The 13,291-nt window shown below is 38.8% G+C and overlaps 1 protein-coding gene across 1 annotated transcript in view; it reads right to left on the minus strand.

Annotated features, from left to right (window-relative positions):
* The window catches only part of CNTNAP5 (contactin associated protein family member 5), a 303,945-nt gene that overhangs the window by 28,293 nt on the left and 262,361 nt on the right, over positions 1–13,291 (minus strand). Inside the window, exons 18-19 of the mRNA XM_054176017.1 lie at positions 7,023–7,262; positions 4,905–5,129 (exon numbers count right to left, since the gene is read on the minus strand). Coding sequence (XP_054031992.1) covers positions 4,905–5,129; positions 7,023–7,262 — 465 coding nt within the window. The remainder of the gene's footprint in view (positions 1–4,904; positions 5,130–7,022; positions 7,263–13,291) is intronic.

The following is a 13,291-nucleotide window of genomic DNA, read 5'->3' on the forward strand; positions in this document are numbered from 1 at the left end:
AAGGACCAGAGATGTTTCTAGCAGTAGTTCTTCTGTTTACATAAATGAACTGACTGGGAGATCTCCTGCCACCCCAGACCTTTCTGTTTGGGGTGCCACAGGCAGCCTCCCATTTACAAGCAACTGGGGAAAACTGTCTCCCACACTTTCCAACACAACTCAATTTTCTGCTCCTGCTCTGTTAAAAATAACTATACCTGAACCTTGGCACCATTCTCAGTCACAAAAATGGTGCAGATTGTTCAACGGATGTGGAAAGTCTCTAAGACAGAAGGTGTTCTCAGAAGACAACTGCACTAGCAATAGCACAGCCTAGAAAGTCTTTCCACAGCAGTTAGTTATGTTCTATGGTACTCGCATCCCAAAGCCAAAATCTTCAAGGTGATAAAGCAAAAGAATCAGGAAATTGACCCCTCAAACCCACCCCAGTGTTTCAGTAACTCCTACTTTCCCCATTTAGGGGCTTTGCCTCACTGAACTCCGGAGTGCCTGGCATGAACAGAACCAAAAGATTCTTTGCCTTAAAGATTGAACTAGATTTTTTGCCTTTCTTTACTACTGAATTACAAAAGCTTTGATTTTGCCTGAGAAAAGTTGTTGGAGATGCAGCTCAACAAACTTGCAAAGCAATAACAACATGGGAATTCATATGCCTTCAACAGAAAGGCTTCTTCTGACTAGAGACAGGAGGAGATTACAGTAGATTTCTAGTTTATTAAAAATATCAGTAGTTTCTCACTGATGGTACTGGAGTCGATCTGGGTTCTGCTAGTATATTCCGAGTATCAGAGACCTAACTTTTGTTTTTAACTATGCCTTTTGTGTTGTCTTTAATCTTACCTATGAAATTTCAGTCTTACTTTCTAAAACAAACGGAGAACAGAGCTCACTGGGATGGCAATAAGTACTGGGCAGAAACAAACCAAAAAAGAAAAGGACTCAAATTGTTTAGTTTCTTATGAGATCAGATAATAAATACAGATAAATTTTCAATCACTCTAGGATAGTTTGAGATTCTATCTCTTTACTTTGATGCTGGCTATCTGCTGTTTTTCCAGATTAGGAATCATTGTTTCCATGGAGAAAGCCAACAACACTGAGAATCAAAGACTTGGGGAAACATTTTCTAGACAATATACTTCATCATATTCATATCACATTTTATCACTTGCAGAGGGGAAGGAAAAATGGAGAAAGGAGAAGCACTTATAGTTTCTCTCAACATTTTTCTGCGCCATTAATTATTGTCTTTATGGTTCAAGGCAAAGATACTAATATTAAGGTACTGGTAGCTTGGTGAAATCATGTAAATTCAAAAATGGACAGTGAAAATTTAGAAGGGAAAGAAAAAAAACCATACCTTTGTCTTGGCAGTAGCTTCCTGTGATGTGGACTGACACACTGAAAAGGCTAATTGAAGATATTTGCCCATTTTATGTAGCTTAGTAATGGGCACCATAATATGAAATTGTTCCAGCACTAATATTAAAACTACACTGCCAATTATTACAGTTCTATTAATCTTTTGAATGTGGGATCAATGTGACTGTGAGAGCTTCACATACATACCAATCTATATATAAATACACATACCCATCTATATATAATACATACACATCAATACGTATGTGCAGATTAAATATCCAAGGGTATAATATGTGAGTTTGTGGAGAAGGGGACAATGCTATGTTATTACATATGATTTTCAAAGACATGTAGGATTTAGAAGCATAAATATTGACTTATGGTGGAAAGAACACCCAAGTGATTTTAAAAACATCAACTTCAAAAAACTTACCCATAAGCTTCCAGGACATGAGCCAACAGATCAGAGTTAAGAGCAATCTTGTGATACAGATAACTTCTTTGGGTGGGAATTATATCTAGAAATATTAGCTGCTAGACACTACTGAGCATTTCCTTCTATGGAAGGAGGACATCTGAATAGGTCTGGACTTGTAGCTACTACATTGACATATGGTGGCACCCAACATCTGTTATAACTTTACCACCCTTATGAACTACCTTCCCTCTAATGCTTCAAGAAGCAGAAGGGCTTTCTGTGTGGGCAGCATTGATCTGTATGGGTAAAGCCATGAGTGGGAACAAGGTAATTTTATTTCTTTTCACAGACCTGACGCTGGCCTGCTAGAAAACCCTAAATGAATAATTTTACTACCACAATCCTAGTGTCTCAATCAATATGTACTGTATCTTCTAGTGATATCACCTTCTTTACAGACTGACAATGCAAAATATGTTGGGGTTAAAAGTGATTATTTCTTAATTTTACTGAAACCAATTGATTTTACAGGAAATATTTCACACCTGACTGAATTAGACCATAGCTGCCCACATGAATTCACTCTCACAAGCTCCTTTTATTATAGTCTAACTACGAATGAGCCTTGCAGACACTTTAACTTCTTTTATGGTAAATATTTAACAAGGCAAGTCTGAATTACAAGAAAAAATATTCACATTGTCACTTTTATTAACTAATAATTTGCCTAGTTATTTTGTGGATAATAGAAAAGAGGAATAAGTAGTTTGATACATACATATAGAAGGTGAGGTATCAAAGTATACTTAGACTATTCCAATAGTTTCTAAAAACGTGGAAAGGGTCTTGAGATTATGGTGAAGAACATTACCACTCAAGTCTTAAGTGAGAATGTCCATTCCTATTTCACCTGGAGTCTAACTTTAATTTAGCCAATCAGTTATCCAGCAGGGACATGCTTAGGCCCTACTACACATTGCCAGACACAGCAAGATTCCTTGAAAGACAGCCAGTAAGAGAGAAGGAATTGTGCTCACTTTCAATGCTACAAAGGACATTGTTATTCACAGCCCAGCAACTTTAATGCATGCATAAACCTTTTGGAGGAACAAAGAGTAACATATCTGAATATTATTTTCATTGGAATAATTTCAATTCCAACATGACTAAGGAATAAGAGGGTATGAGATAAAAAAAAAGATGATTACGTTTGGGACAAACATACTGAAATGACTCTCTTAAAAGAATCACACAGAAGCACACACAAAGTAACCCTGAACGAAACCTCAGGAGCTAACCAAGGTCAGCTTAGTAAATCTTTGCATATAGTGCTACATTTTATAGTCCAGAGTTTTGGAACCTAACATCTCACCAAACCTCTAAACTACTGTTGCATCATCTTCTTTTTACAAGTGAGTAAACAGAGGTACAGATATGACAAAAAAGCACCACTGTTTCAATTGCAGTTCTGCGAGCTGCACCACCCTAATTTCCAGAAGTACTGAGATTCCCTGTCTCTGTGTGAGCCAAGCAGAGACCTGCAGATGGTGCAGCTGCCAAAATGAAGTTTATCTCTGTTCCTGCTAGGCTGCTACAAGAGATCCTGGTGTTTTGATTCCAGTCTTGTCCCCAACCACCATTACATTTGCCCCTTTCAGAACTTCACAATTATAGCTAGCTTATGATTGTATTTCATCAATAAAAGTCAACTGACTCATGTTTCTAAGGTCATTTTACACTGCTCTGGCAGCAGTAAAGGTGATTTAAATGGATATTACATTTTCATTCACTTTAGGGCTATTTTCAATTGCATGAGTGTCATCGAGAGACCTGAGTGTAACAGAAGCAGATTCCAATGTCTGACCTCAGCAGGGGATAACTTCTGGCACCGTGGACCTACATACTGGAAAATTCCTACATCTGCAAATCACACACACTTGCATTTGAGAGCCTATCAGAAATAGAAATCTGGGACTGAATTGGGAGAGTGGAGAGTGAGTTTCCTCAGTAGTTTCATTGCCCAGCTGCAACTTCACTTTGGGGTGATGGGTCCAGGCTGATGCTGTCCCAGCTGACCCTCCTAGGCATTTGGATACTCATCCCATGCCAGCTGGCACGCTAGCCATGTGACATAACTGGAAGATAAACCACTAAAAAGCCCAGACAGAGAATAAAAATTTTTGTGCTTGTTACCTCCTCCCATCCCCCCGCTTTTTCTTCTCTTATAGTTTCATTTTACTGGTACTTGAAAGCTTAGCTATTTTGAAATTTGCAAGGCTTCAGAGTGGTTTGGGTCATTCGGTCAAATGTACATATCCAAACCACATGGCATTAACTTTCTATTGTTCTGCCACAGGCTAGTGACTCACCAACACACTTACTCATCACTTCCAGTGCCTGATAACTCTTGAATAATTCAAGCATCCCCATTTGTCTTGGACGATGTTCATCTGGAGTGAGTTTTCTGAAAGCACTGCAAGGACTCAGAAGCTAGAGTCTTACTGAGAAGCCACAGAACCTATGCCACCAAAATCTTGACATGTTTTCAGAAAGTCCCCACATCATGTGTCTTTTAATAAAACCTGGATTTGCAGCTCATGTTTTTGGCAGTGAACCTAGAAAACTTTTACATTTTCTGGCTTTAATATTCAGACATACTGGTCATATTCCATTGAAACAACCCAGTGAAGAGCAATACATGTGCCAAGACAGAATGCAAAAGATAAAATGATAATATATTTCTGCACCAAGTGTTCTTGTACATTCATGGTATTTCTCATTCTCTTATCTTGGAGGCCTAATGGATCTCAGTGTGGAATAAATAGCAAAGGACTGCTATTGTACAGTCTTGCCAAATGAAACTCAAAGCACATTTTAAGCCCCAACAACATGATTATTCAAAGACTGAATAGGCAAGTGTAGCACTGAATGCCAAATAAAGGGCTATAAACAAGAGTGATAGCCATTTGTGTGAACTGAATACCATCAAGTTAATAAAGTTGCAGACACAGAAATGAACTTAAATCAGTGCAGAATTCTATACTATTCTCACACACACAAAAAAAAGACACCTAACACAGCTACCCTGGTCTCTCTTTGGTAGCAAATCAAGAGTACTTACCATTCTTGGAGAGAATTACAGCCAAATATTCATGAAGGTAGGTGTTGATGTACAGCAGAAGGCTTGGAGTATGTGCCGTGAGAAAGCTAAGCGCAATATTTTCCTTGGATATGACAGCATCTGCATAAATGGCAGAGCTTGAGGTGCTTGCATTTTTTGTGACAGGATAAGGCTCTTGGAAAATATAGGTAATGGAAGTGCCGGCTTCAAATAATGCAGAAACGTCTGAAAGAATACATAAACCAAGGGAATAATTTCAGCTACTGCATTTTCAGATCTCCCAGACAAGCATGAACTGACTGCCTCAGAAGCAGAACACTGCAAAACTCCTCTGACCCAGCTGACATCACTGTTCCTTATTTAGGTGAGCAGTATGTCCTTCCTTATAGTCTGTTTGCAGGGCACAAAGAAGGACAGTGTATGGAGAGAGACCTCTAAATTAAACTATTTTAGTTCTGGAATCAGAATTACACAGGATGGAACAGGCCAAAATGTCTGTTAGCCAAATAAGTACCTGTTTCACCATCTTTTGACAGCTGACGTGTAAGGCAATATTCTCTGTCTTCCCCCCTCAGGAAAGACAGTAAGTTTGTCCTTTCTAGTCTCTTTCTTTAAACAAAGTCATCATTAAAGCAACACATTGGACCAAAGACAACCAGCAAAAGAAGTTGACTATGCTAACTCCAAAAGAAGAGAAACACCTACTTGTGCATGCTCGAATTCCAAGAACTCCTGCTTGTGTTTTCAATAAACACAGCACAGTCTGGCCATGACATACACAGATGTGATAACAGCATGGTTTTATCTAATGTGAGGCACAATAAAGTCAAGATGGCAGTATCTCCAGCTACCGACTGACTGCAAGTGCATCTTCACCTCTACAGCAGCATCTCATACCAGGAGACTGTGGTTATTTGATATGCCTCTTTTGGCATTGGTGCCAAATCCTCAGCTTGTGTGAGTGTAGTTGGACTGCGCTACAACTAGGCTGATTTACACCAGCAGATGATGTGACCCTCTTAGTGAGGTGAGCAGCAGCCACAGTAATTAAAATCCTTGTTGCTATTGAGCAGGTTTACTATTTCTTTCCTTTTACTAAGCACATGCTGTCTAAATTAGATGTTCTTTATTTGCCCCACTGCTTTTTCTGGTGTTGGCAACATCTATGAGCCACCAGAAGGGTTTGGTGAGGACATGTTCAAGAGACAGAACGCTTTACATTTATTTTTAAAATATCTTAAGTTCTGAATGGATTGTCACAGGAATGGTAAACACACCCACATTCTTGTAACACCTTTGTTCAAAAACTCTGCAAAGAAAAGCCCTTGAGATTTTAAGGTGAACAAAGCTGCATGAAGTTTAAAACCAAGCAAAGTAAATGTTCAGACATGGGCGGACAAATGTTACAGAAAATTACAGCCCTATATTGTTAATATCTTGTGCCTCGAGCACAAGCCCTGTGAGGAGAGGCTGAGGGAGCTGGGATTGTTTAGCCTGGAGGAGGCTCAGGGCAGACCTTATTGCTGTCTACAACTACCTGAAGGGTGGTTGTGGCCAGGAAGGGGTTGGTCTCTTCTCCCAGGCAACCAGCACCAGAACAAGAGGACACAGTCTCAAGCTGCATCAGGGGAAGTTTAGGCTCGAACTGCAGAGAAAGTTCTTAACAGAGAGTGTTGTTAGCCATTGGAATGGGCTGCCCAGGGAGGTGGTGGAGTCACTGTCCCTGGAGATGTTCAAGAGGTGATTGGACGTGGCACTTGGTGCCATGGTTTAGTAGTCATGAGGTCTTGGGTGACAGGTTGGACTTGATGATCTTTGTGGTCTTTTCCAACCTTGTCGATTCTATGATTCTAAGATACAGATAACTCAATACAGGAGTCATAGTGGGATACAGTTGGCAACTTCAATAGTATAACTAACACCATTCTGATTTCTGAGGCCATTAATGGAGTCAACAAAAGGAGGCATTATAGCCCGCTTAAGATAAACAGTAATGCTGAAGGGTCAGCTGATATTGGAGCATCTTCTTGTAACATGAGGGATATCAAGTTGACATGGATGAAATTGTGACATAATTCAGAGACCACTAAGGACCTGGGACCAAAGCTTGCTGCCTACCTTCCTTGCAGAAAGGTCCTTCATATGCTGAGTTGGTACAGTCACAGGAGTAACCATTATACTTCTCCACACATCTTCCTCCATTATGACACAGGTTACCATAACTGCTGCAATGTCCTGGACATCCAGGTTTGACACCAGGTGTCATTTTAGCTCTCTCCTCAAGGTCAAGTTTCTGTCCATTTAAATGTAGAGATCGAATGCATCCCAAAAAGCCCTTAAGTCTGGAGGCTGTTCCCCCTGAAAAAGAGAGAAAAAAGGACATGCATTCGTTGTTGAATCTGCACAGTAATCAAAGTCCCAATATCCCATCCAGGGGTACAAATATGAATCCATGAATTTTAAAACCCAAAATTTATTATATATCAGTGCATACAGTGGGAAAAGTTGCCAGACTTCCAGACCTGCAAACTAGAGGTCTCTATCTGTATGAAAGGACTAGAAAGCTCTATGTGACACATTCTTGTTGCCATTCTTCTCTTTTCTGCCTTATCTACTGCCCTGTCTGGCATTTAAACTGCAAATTCATTTGGGAAAAAGATTAGCTTCTTTATCGTATGTCTGCGCATCACATAATGCATGAAAAATCCAAACCTAAAATGCTGGGTTTATTTTTTTTATATTTGTTGCCATAGTGCAGAGCATAAATAACACCCTAATCCTAACAGTAGGTGAGTTACACATTCTGATGAGGCCAGATAGCAGGGATGAATCACGTTCAGCACGAGGCCTGCTGGCGGAAGGGAAATTATTTGAGTCTGAATTTTAAGCACGTCTGCCCAACCTGTTGTTGCACGTGAATGGTTACTGTAGCCAAGAAACAGGACTTCAGGTCACAGTTGTATTATTTATCACAGTTATTAAATATAATTGCATGTCTTCTTGAGGACCAGAGCTGCATGGATCTACACAATTCAGTCTCTGCAAGCTAGCTAACATATCTGCCCCATGAAATTACTAACAGTGTTACAATGAAGACACTCCTTTTCTGTAAGAGATGATCTCTGATAATGATAATAATGATGATTGTTAGAGCACTTCATGAAAATATCTCCACTTTTCTTACTGTAGGCTTTATTTGGCGGTTGCCAATAATTTGCTTTTGAAGACACTGCAATTTTGATTGCTACTAAGAAATCTAATTCTGGTTCAGGAGCTGCCAGCATTAGTAGGCTCTGAAAGGCTAGATTCACTGCAAAAGTAGCATGAAAAAAGTTACCTTTCCTAATTATTCTTCTGAAGAATTTGGTTCTATTTCAAACTTCATGAGATAAGAGATTGCATTTGTTTAGTAAGTCCTTGCAGAACAGCATCTAGGTTTTAGTTTTGTCTTGTATTTTTCATAAATTGTTTAATTAAAGCAAGACTTCTGCAAGCTAAGAGAATGAAGCAATGGTCTGAAAATAAATCTCACCAAAACCATGCTGTTCTGCTAAAAAATTCTAGCACATTTTTCTTTCTGGTACACTAATAGGAGAAATATTGGATTTGAATTAGAATAAATGAACTACAGGTAGTATGTGTGAAACAGGTTTATTTTCTGGTAATTTTATGATGTCTTTCTCAGAGAAACAAATATTTTCAAATTCCTCTCTAGCTAGCAATTCTTTTCAGGTGAGCAAATGTTAGCTCACTTATTTTAAGGGCCCTCTGAGGACAATAATTGGGCCCTCTGCATTTGCTGCACTGTGCACACATAATCTTTTTCTTTGGGGATTTTGCTCCAAAACCAAACATACCATACAAAATGTTCTGTAATGTCCAAACAAGCAGAAATGTGATTTCCCCCTTTAAGGTTTCTGATTACCTTAGTTTCATTTGTGTGGGAGGTAATCATAAATATTACAAGCAGAACTGGTGAACTATTGCTAACTATTCCACAGATGTCATGTTTATTGCATTATTCATATTCTTCCTTCTCTCTAAAGCACTCTGGAAAGCCATGTAAAGTTAAGTTCCTCACTCTTCTCTTTTAGTGTCAGGAGACTACAGAGCTTAACTGAGACCAGCTATATGATCCTAGATTTACACAGTGTTGATTAAGTGAGTATGTTTATTATTTGGACAGTTTTCTTCAATTGACTAGATCTAATCTTCAGATACATCCCCATGAAGCAGAGAAAACTACAAACAAACAGACAGCTGTCCTCTCCAAATTAGGCTTTGCAGATTCTTCATATTCTAACTGACCTGTTGAACTGGACAATTCCATGGATGCAACCTAGAATTTTTATTCAGGAAAACAGATTTTAGAATAAACTTCAGGACCACGAACACGAAGGTTAAAGGGTGTTCTTTGTTGAGTGGAGGCAACAGTCAAAAGAGCCAAGTCCTTTTCAGCAAGGTATTTATGCAGGCTAGATGTTAGGGAAAAGTTCTATACAGAAAGAGTGATTGCCCATTGGAACGGGCTGCCTGGGGAGGTGGTGGAGTCGCCATCACTGGAGGTTTTCAGGAGGAGACTTGATGGGGTGCTTGGTGCCGTGGGTTAGTTGTTTGGGTGGTGTTTGATTGGTTGATGGGTTGGACACAGTGATCTTGATGGATCCAGATAGATCCAGATAGATCCATTTAAGAAGGTAGCCATCTTCCAACCTGGTTTATTCTATGTATTCTATGTATTCTATGTAATTTTACTGAAAAACTTTGGGGCAAGGAGGAGAGAGTCTGAGAAAAGGGGGCAAAAAGCTCACAACTGACCACTTGTAGTGTAGCTTGGTGATACAATTGGCTAAATAATTAACATTCTATCAATGGTTTGAAGATTTGCTTTAAAAAGCAAAGGACTTTTTGTTGGTAACAACTGGAATAGGGAGGCTACAGCAGCACGAGTAAGTGTTAGGAACATTCTTGCTTTATGTAACTCATACAAAGAAAAGGAAATCTCATGGGAGTATAAGATTCATAATTATTATTACTCAGCTGTAGGAGAATTTGCAATCATATTCCTCAGAAGACATCCAAGTCACACTTGTTAGTCTCAAACTGAAAGTTGCACAAAGTACTCAGGATACACAAAGGATTTAAGAACTAATTCCTCCTTCTGGCTTCCAAAACATCCCAAAGTGTCTACAGATCCCTTTAAAAACAACAATAAACAAACTATGTTCTTTCTTTTTCTCTTTTTCTTTCTTTTTTTTCTGTCTCCTAAGAAAATTTCTCAGATGTTGACTCTCTCTGGTGTACATTGCATTTCTACAACACACAGAGGACAGTCACTAAGGACTTCTTGCTCCCTTGATTCCAAGACAAAACCAGGAAGCCAGGAACTTAACTTTGCTAGTCTCCCTTAATATATCAAATGGACAGCACAAAAGCTTCTCATCAAAGACTTATGCATGAAATTAACTTCTTAGGATTTCTGTTTTGCTTCTCAAATGTTAACAGCCTGTGTGCAAATCCATTTCTCAAAGAGGTCTGTGAAGACTTTTTCCATGCCCTGCCCCATGCTGGAGTATTATGGTCATGCTTTCTCCGTTAGATAAGAGTTTCATTTCAGACTATGCCATGACCAGAGGTGATGACATACCTTCTCCAGGACCACAAGGATATAGCAGAGGACAGCTGCAGTATGTAGAAGGATGTCACTTCTTTCAAATGCTGAAAGTGGCTATCCACTGAAAGAAGTAACTTTTGCCTGTGCCTTCAGAGCAAGTAATGTGCCAAATTAGGCTATTGCTGGGTATTTGGTCAGCTGATATTATCTAGCCTGTACATTTGTTTGGGGTTTGCTCCTTCTACTGTAATATTTTTAAATTAACAGAAGAAACAGCCAGGTGCAAGAATATCCTTGTTGTGACTCAGGATAATAAAGCAGCTAGATGCCCAAGACCCACTAAAAAGAAGCAAGAAAAAGTCAGTTCTCCCTTCCACTTTGCGCATGAAGAAAGCTATCTCAGAAGCCTGCCACATATTCCATGTGTCAGTGTCGACTTTAAGCAGACTTTTTAAGTTCTTGGAACAAGAGCAGACATAGAAAAACCTCTTTCTGGCAATGCATAGATAAATACATAATCAATTACACATTTAACACAAAAGCTGATCATAAACACTGCTTAATCTACACTCTGTCTCTTACTGACTATGCAGCACTGTTTCTTCATAACAGTGTGAAGCTGTAATTGGATATTATCGGGTAATTATAGGAAGTATTGGAATAAAACAAGAATTGCAAATTTGTACCCTGTCAAATTGTGTGTTGCTATGGATGGGGAGATAAAAGGAGATTACATTTGAACATCTCCATTTTAACTTCCCTCCTTTTGGTTTTTGCCTCCAGATAGATCCATTTAAGAAGGTAGCCATTTTCTGTGGTCTATTTTGAACAGCAAGTTAAGATATCATCAGTGCAGTGAAATTCTGGGAACATCAAGAAATGACAATTTCTTATAGAAGCTATTGTGGCATGCTGGCCAGAGAAAATGCTTAGGTTTTGCTCCTCTAAGGGGAACATCCCCAAAAGACAGATGCGCAGGGTATGCATAATGTCAGCATGACGCAAGAACAGCCAAGACCATTGAATTAAACACAAAACAGGGCAATGAAAGGTGGCAGGGCAGAACAGAATGGAGAACAGGTGGTATGAAAAGAAATGACATCCAAATTCCAGCATGTCTGTGATTACAATGAATAGTATCAGCATAGGGGAAGAAGACCTGATTCTAGCTCTATCAATTCCTTTTATACATTATCGAGATACAAAAGAGACTTTGGGATAAATAGAAATCACTATGTGAGTACATTTTTTCAGGATATGCAAAACTTTGGTGAACTTCTCTATCTGTGGGGATGTACAACTCCAAAATGGAACTATATTTGAGTGCAGATAATGAATTATGGCTATTTCACACTTATCAAGTCCAGGAGTGAAGAAACTTTCTCACAGATAGTACTGTTAATCCAAGCACTGTAATGTGAGTTCAAGCCCAGTAAGATGTGCCTAACATTCAGAGAGCATAGAAATGCAGTTAAAAAACATTAAACACACCCATGGTTATATCTACGTACACAGACCAAGTTGAAAATGGATTTTTATCCTATCAGTGATGCAGACAGTCCTAAAATTCAAGAACATGCACAACTCAAAATTAGCATTGGTACAATCTAAGTCTTAGTGAGACTTCCAGATAGTGCTATAGTCTCTGAACCTCTGGATTTCTCTGCTGGAATAAGCAATCACAACATCCAAAGAGTGAACTCACTGTCATCATCTATTAGTATCCCTCTGAGACAGCTCAAGTTCACATTTTTCAGTCTTCTGGACACTGATTTGCATTAGTTTGCAATGAGTATTTTCTCCATCTAAAATGACTACACTTTTGTTGTTTTTTGGGGGTTTTGGTTTAATTTCTTATGGAAAAGAGTATCTGCTCATTCCTGTGGTATATTTTCACTTCTGAATCCATTCCTTTTTTAATTTCTTGCCCAAATTTAAGACAGACTATTATACCCTCTCATGTTTCAAGAAAACTGGTAGAAGGGTGGAAAAAAGAAGAAAGACATAGCAATAAGGTCTCCACTCAGGAAGACAGAAGTGTGAATTTGTCTCTTACTGGACATAAAAGCACCTACAAACATAAAAGGGAAATTCTTCTCTGTGTTTAGTCATTGGAAAAATCTTCAGTAAAAGCCCAAACCTCCTAAAATAGTCAGTCAGTCTGAAGATAAAATTCGAGGAAAGTCTTCTTAACTCCTGTTCTTACAAAGTATTTAAAGGCTGATTAACTTCCTCACAATGTGTCGGTATCGCCAGATCAGAAGTAAATGAAGCACAGCTCCATGACTGCCTTCAACCAACTGTTTTGTGACCATTGCTGAAAAAGGATTCTGTTCCAAGTTTCCTTACTCTAAATCATAGAAAATAAAGCCTGTTTGACAGGCCAGCTTTTTGTATTTAAATAAAAACAAAACAAATAAACACAAACAAACCACCAACAAGCTAATATGAAACCCCAAAAGCTATAGACTGCTATTACAAACAGTCCCAAATATATCTGGGTTTTGGGTTCAGAAGGAAAAAATCTGTCCAAAAAAACCCAAGTAAATAACTTGTTTACAAAACAGGCAGAAACAGCTGAGAAGGAATTAATTGGCCCAAATTATCAGAACCCATTTAAAATTATATTGCATGCCAACTGTCTCTGTAATCATGTTTTGCAAATGTCTAATTTATTTTATATGTGTGATTTCCTGCATGTAACTCCCTAAAAAGACAAAGACACAAGAACACCTCACATATACTGCATATAGGCTGATGTCTCTGAAGCAAC

Source organism: Dryobates pubescens, chromosome 2 (genome assembly GCF_014839835.1).
Source record: "Dryobates pubescens isolate bDryPub1 chromosome 2, bDryPub1.pri, whole genome shotgun sequence".
NCBI lineage: Eukaryota > Metazoa > Chordata > Aves > Piciformes > Picidae > Dryobates > Dryobates pubescens.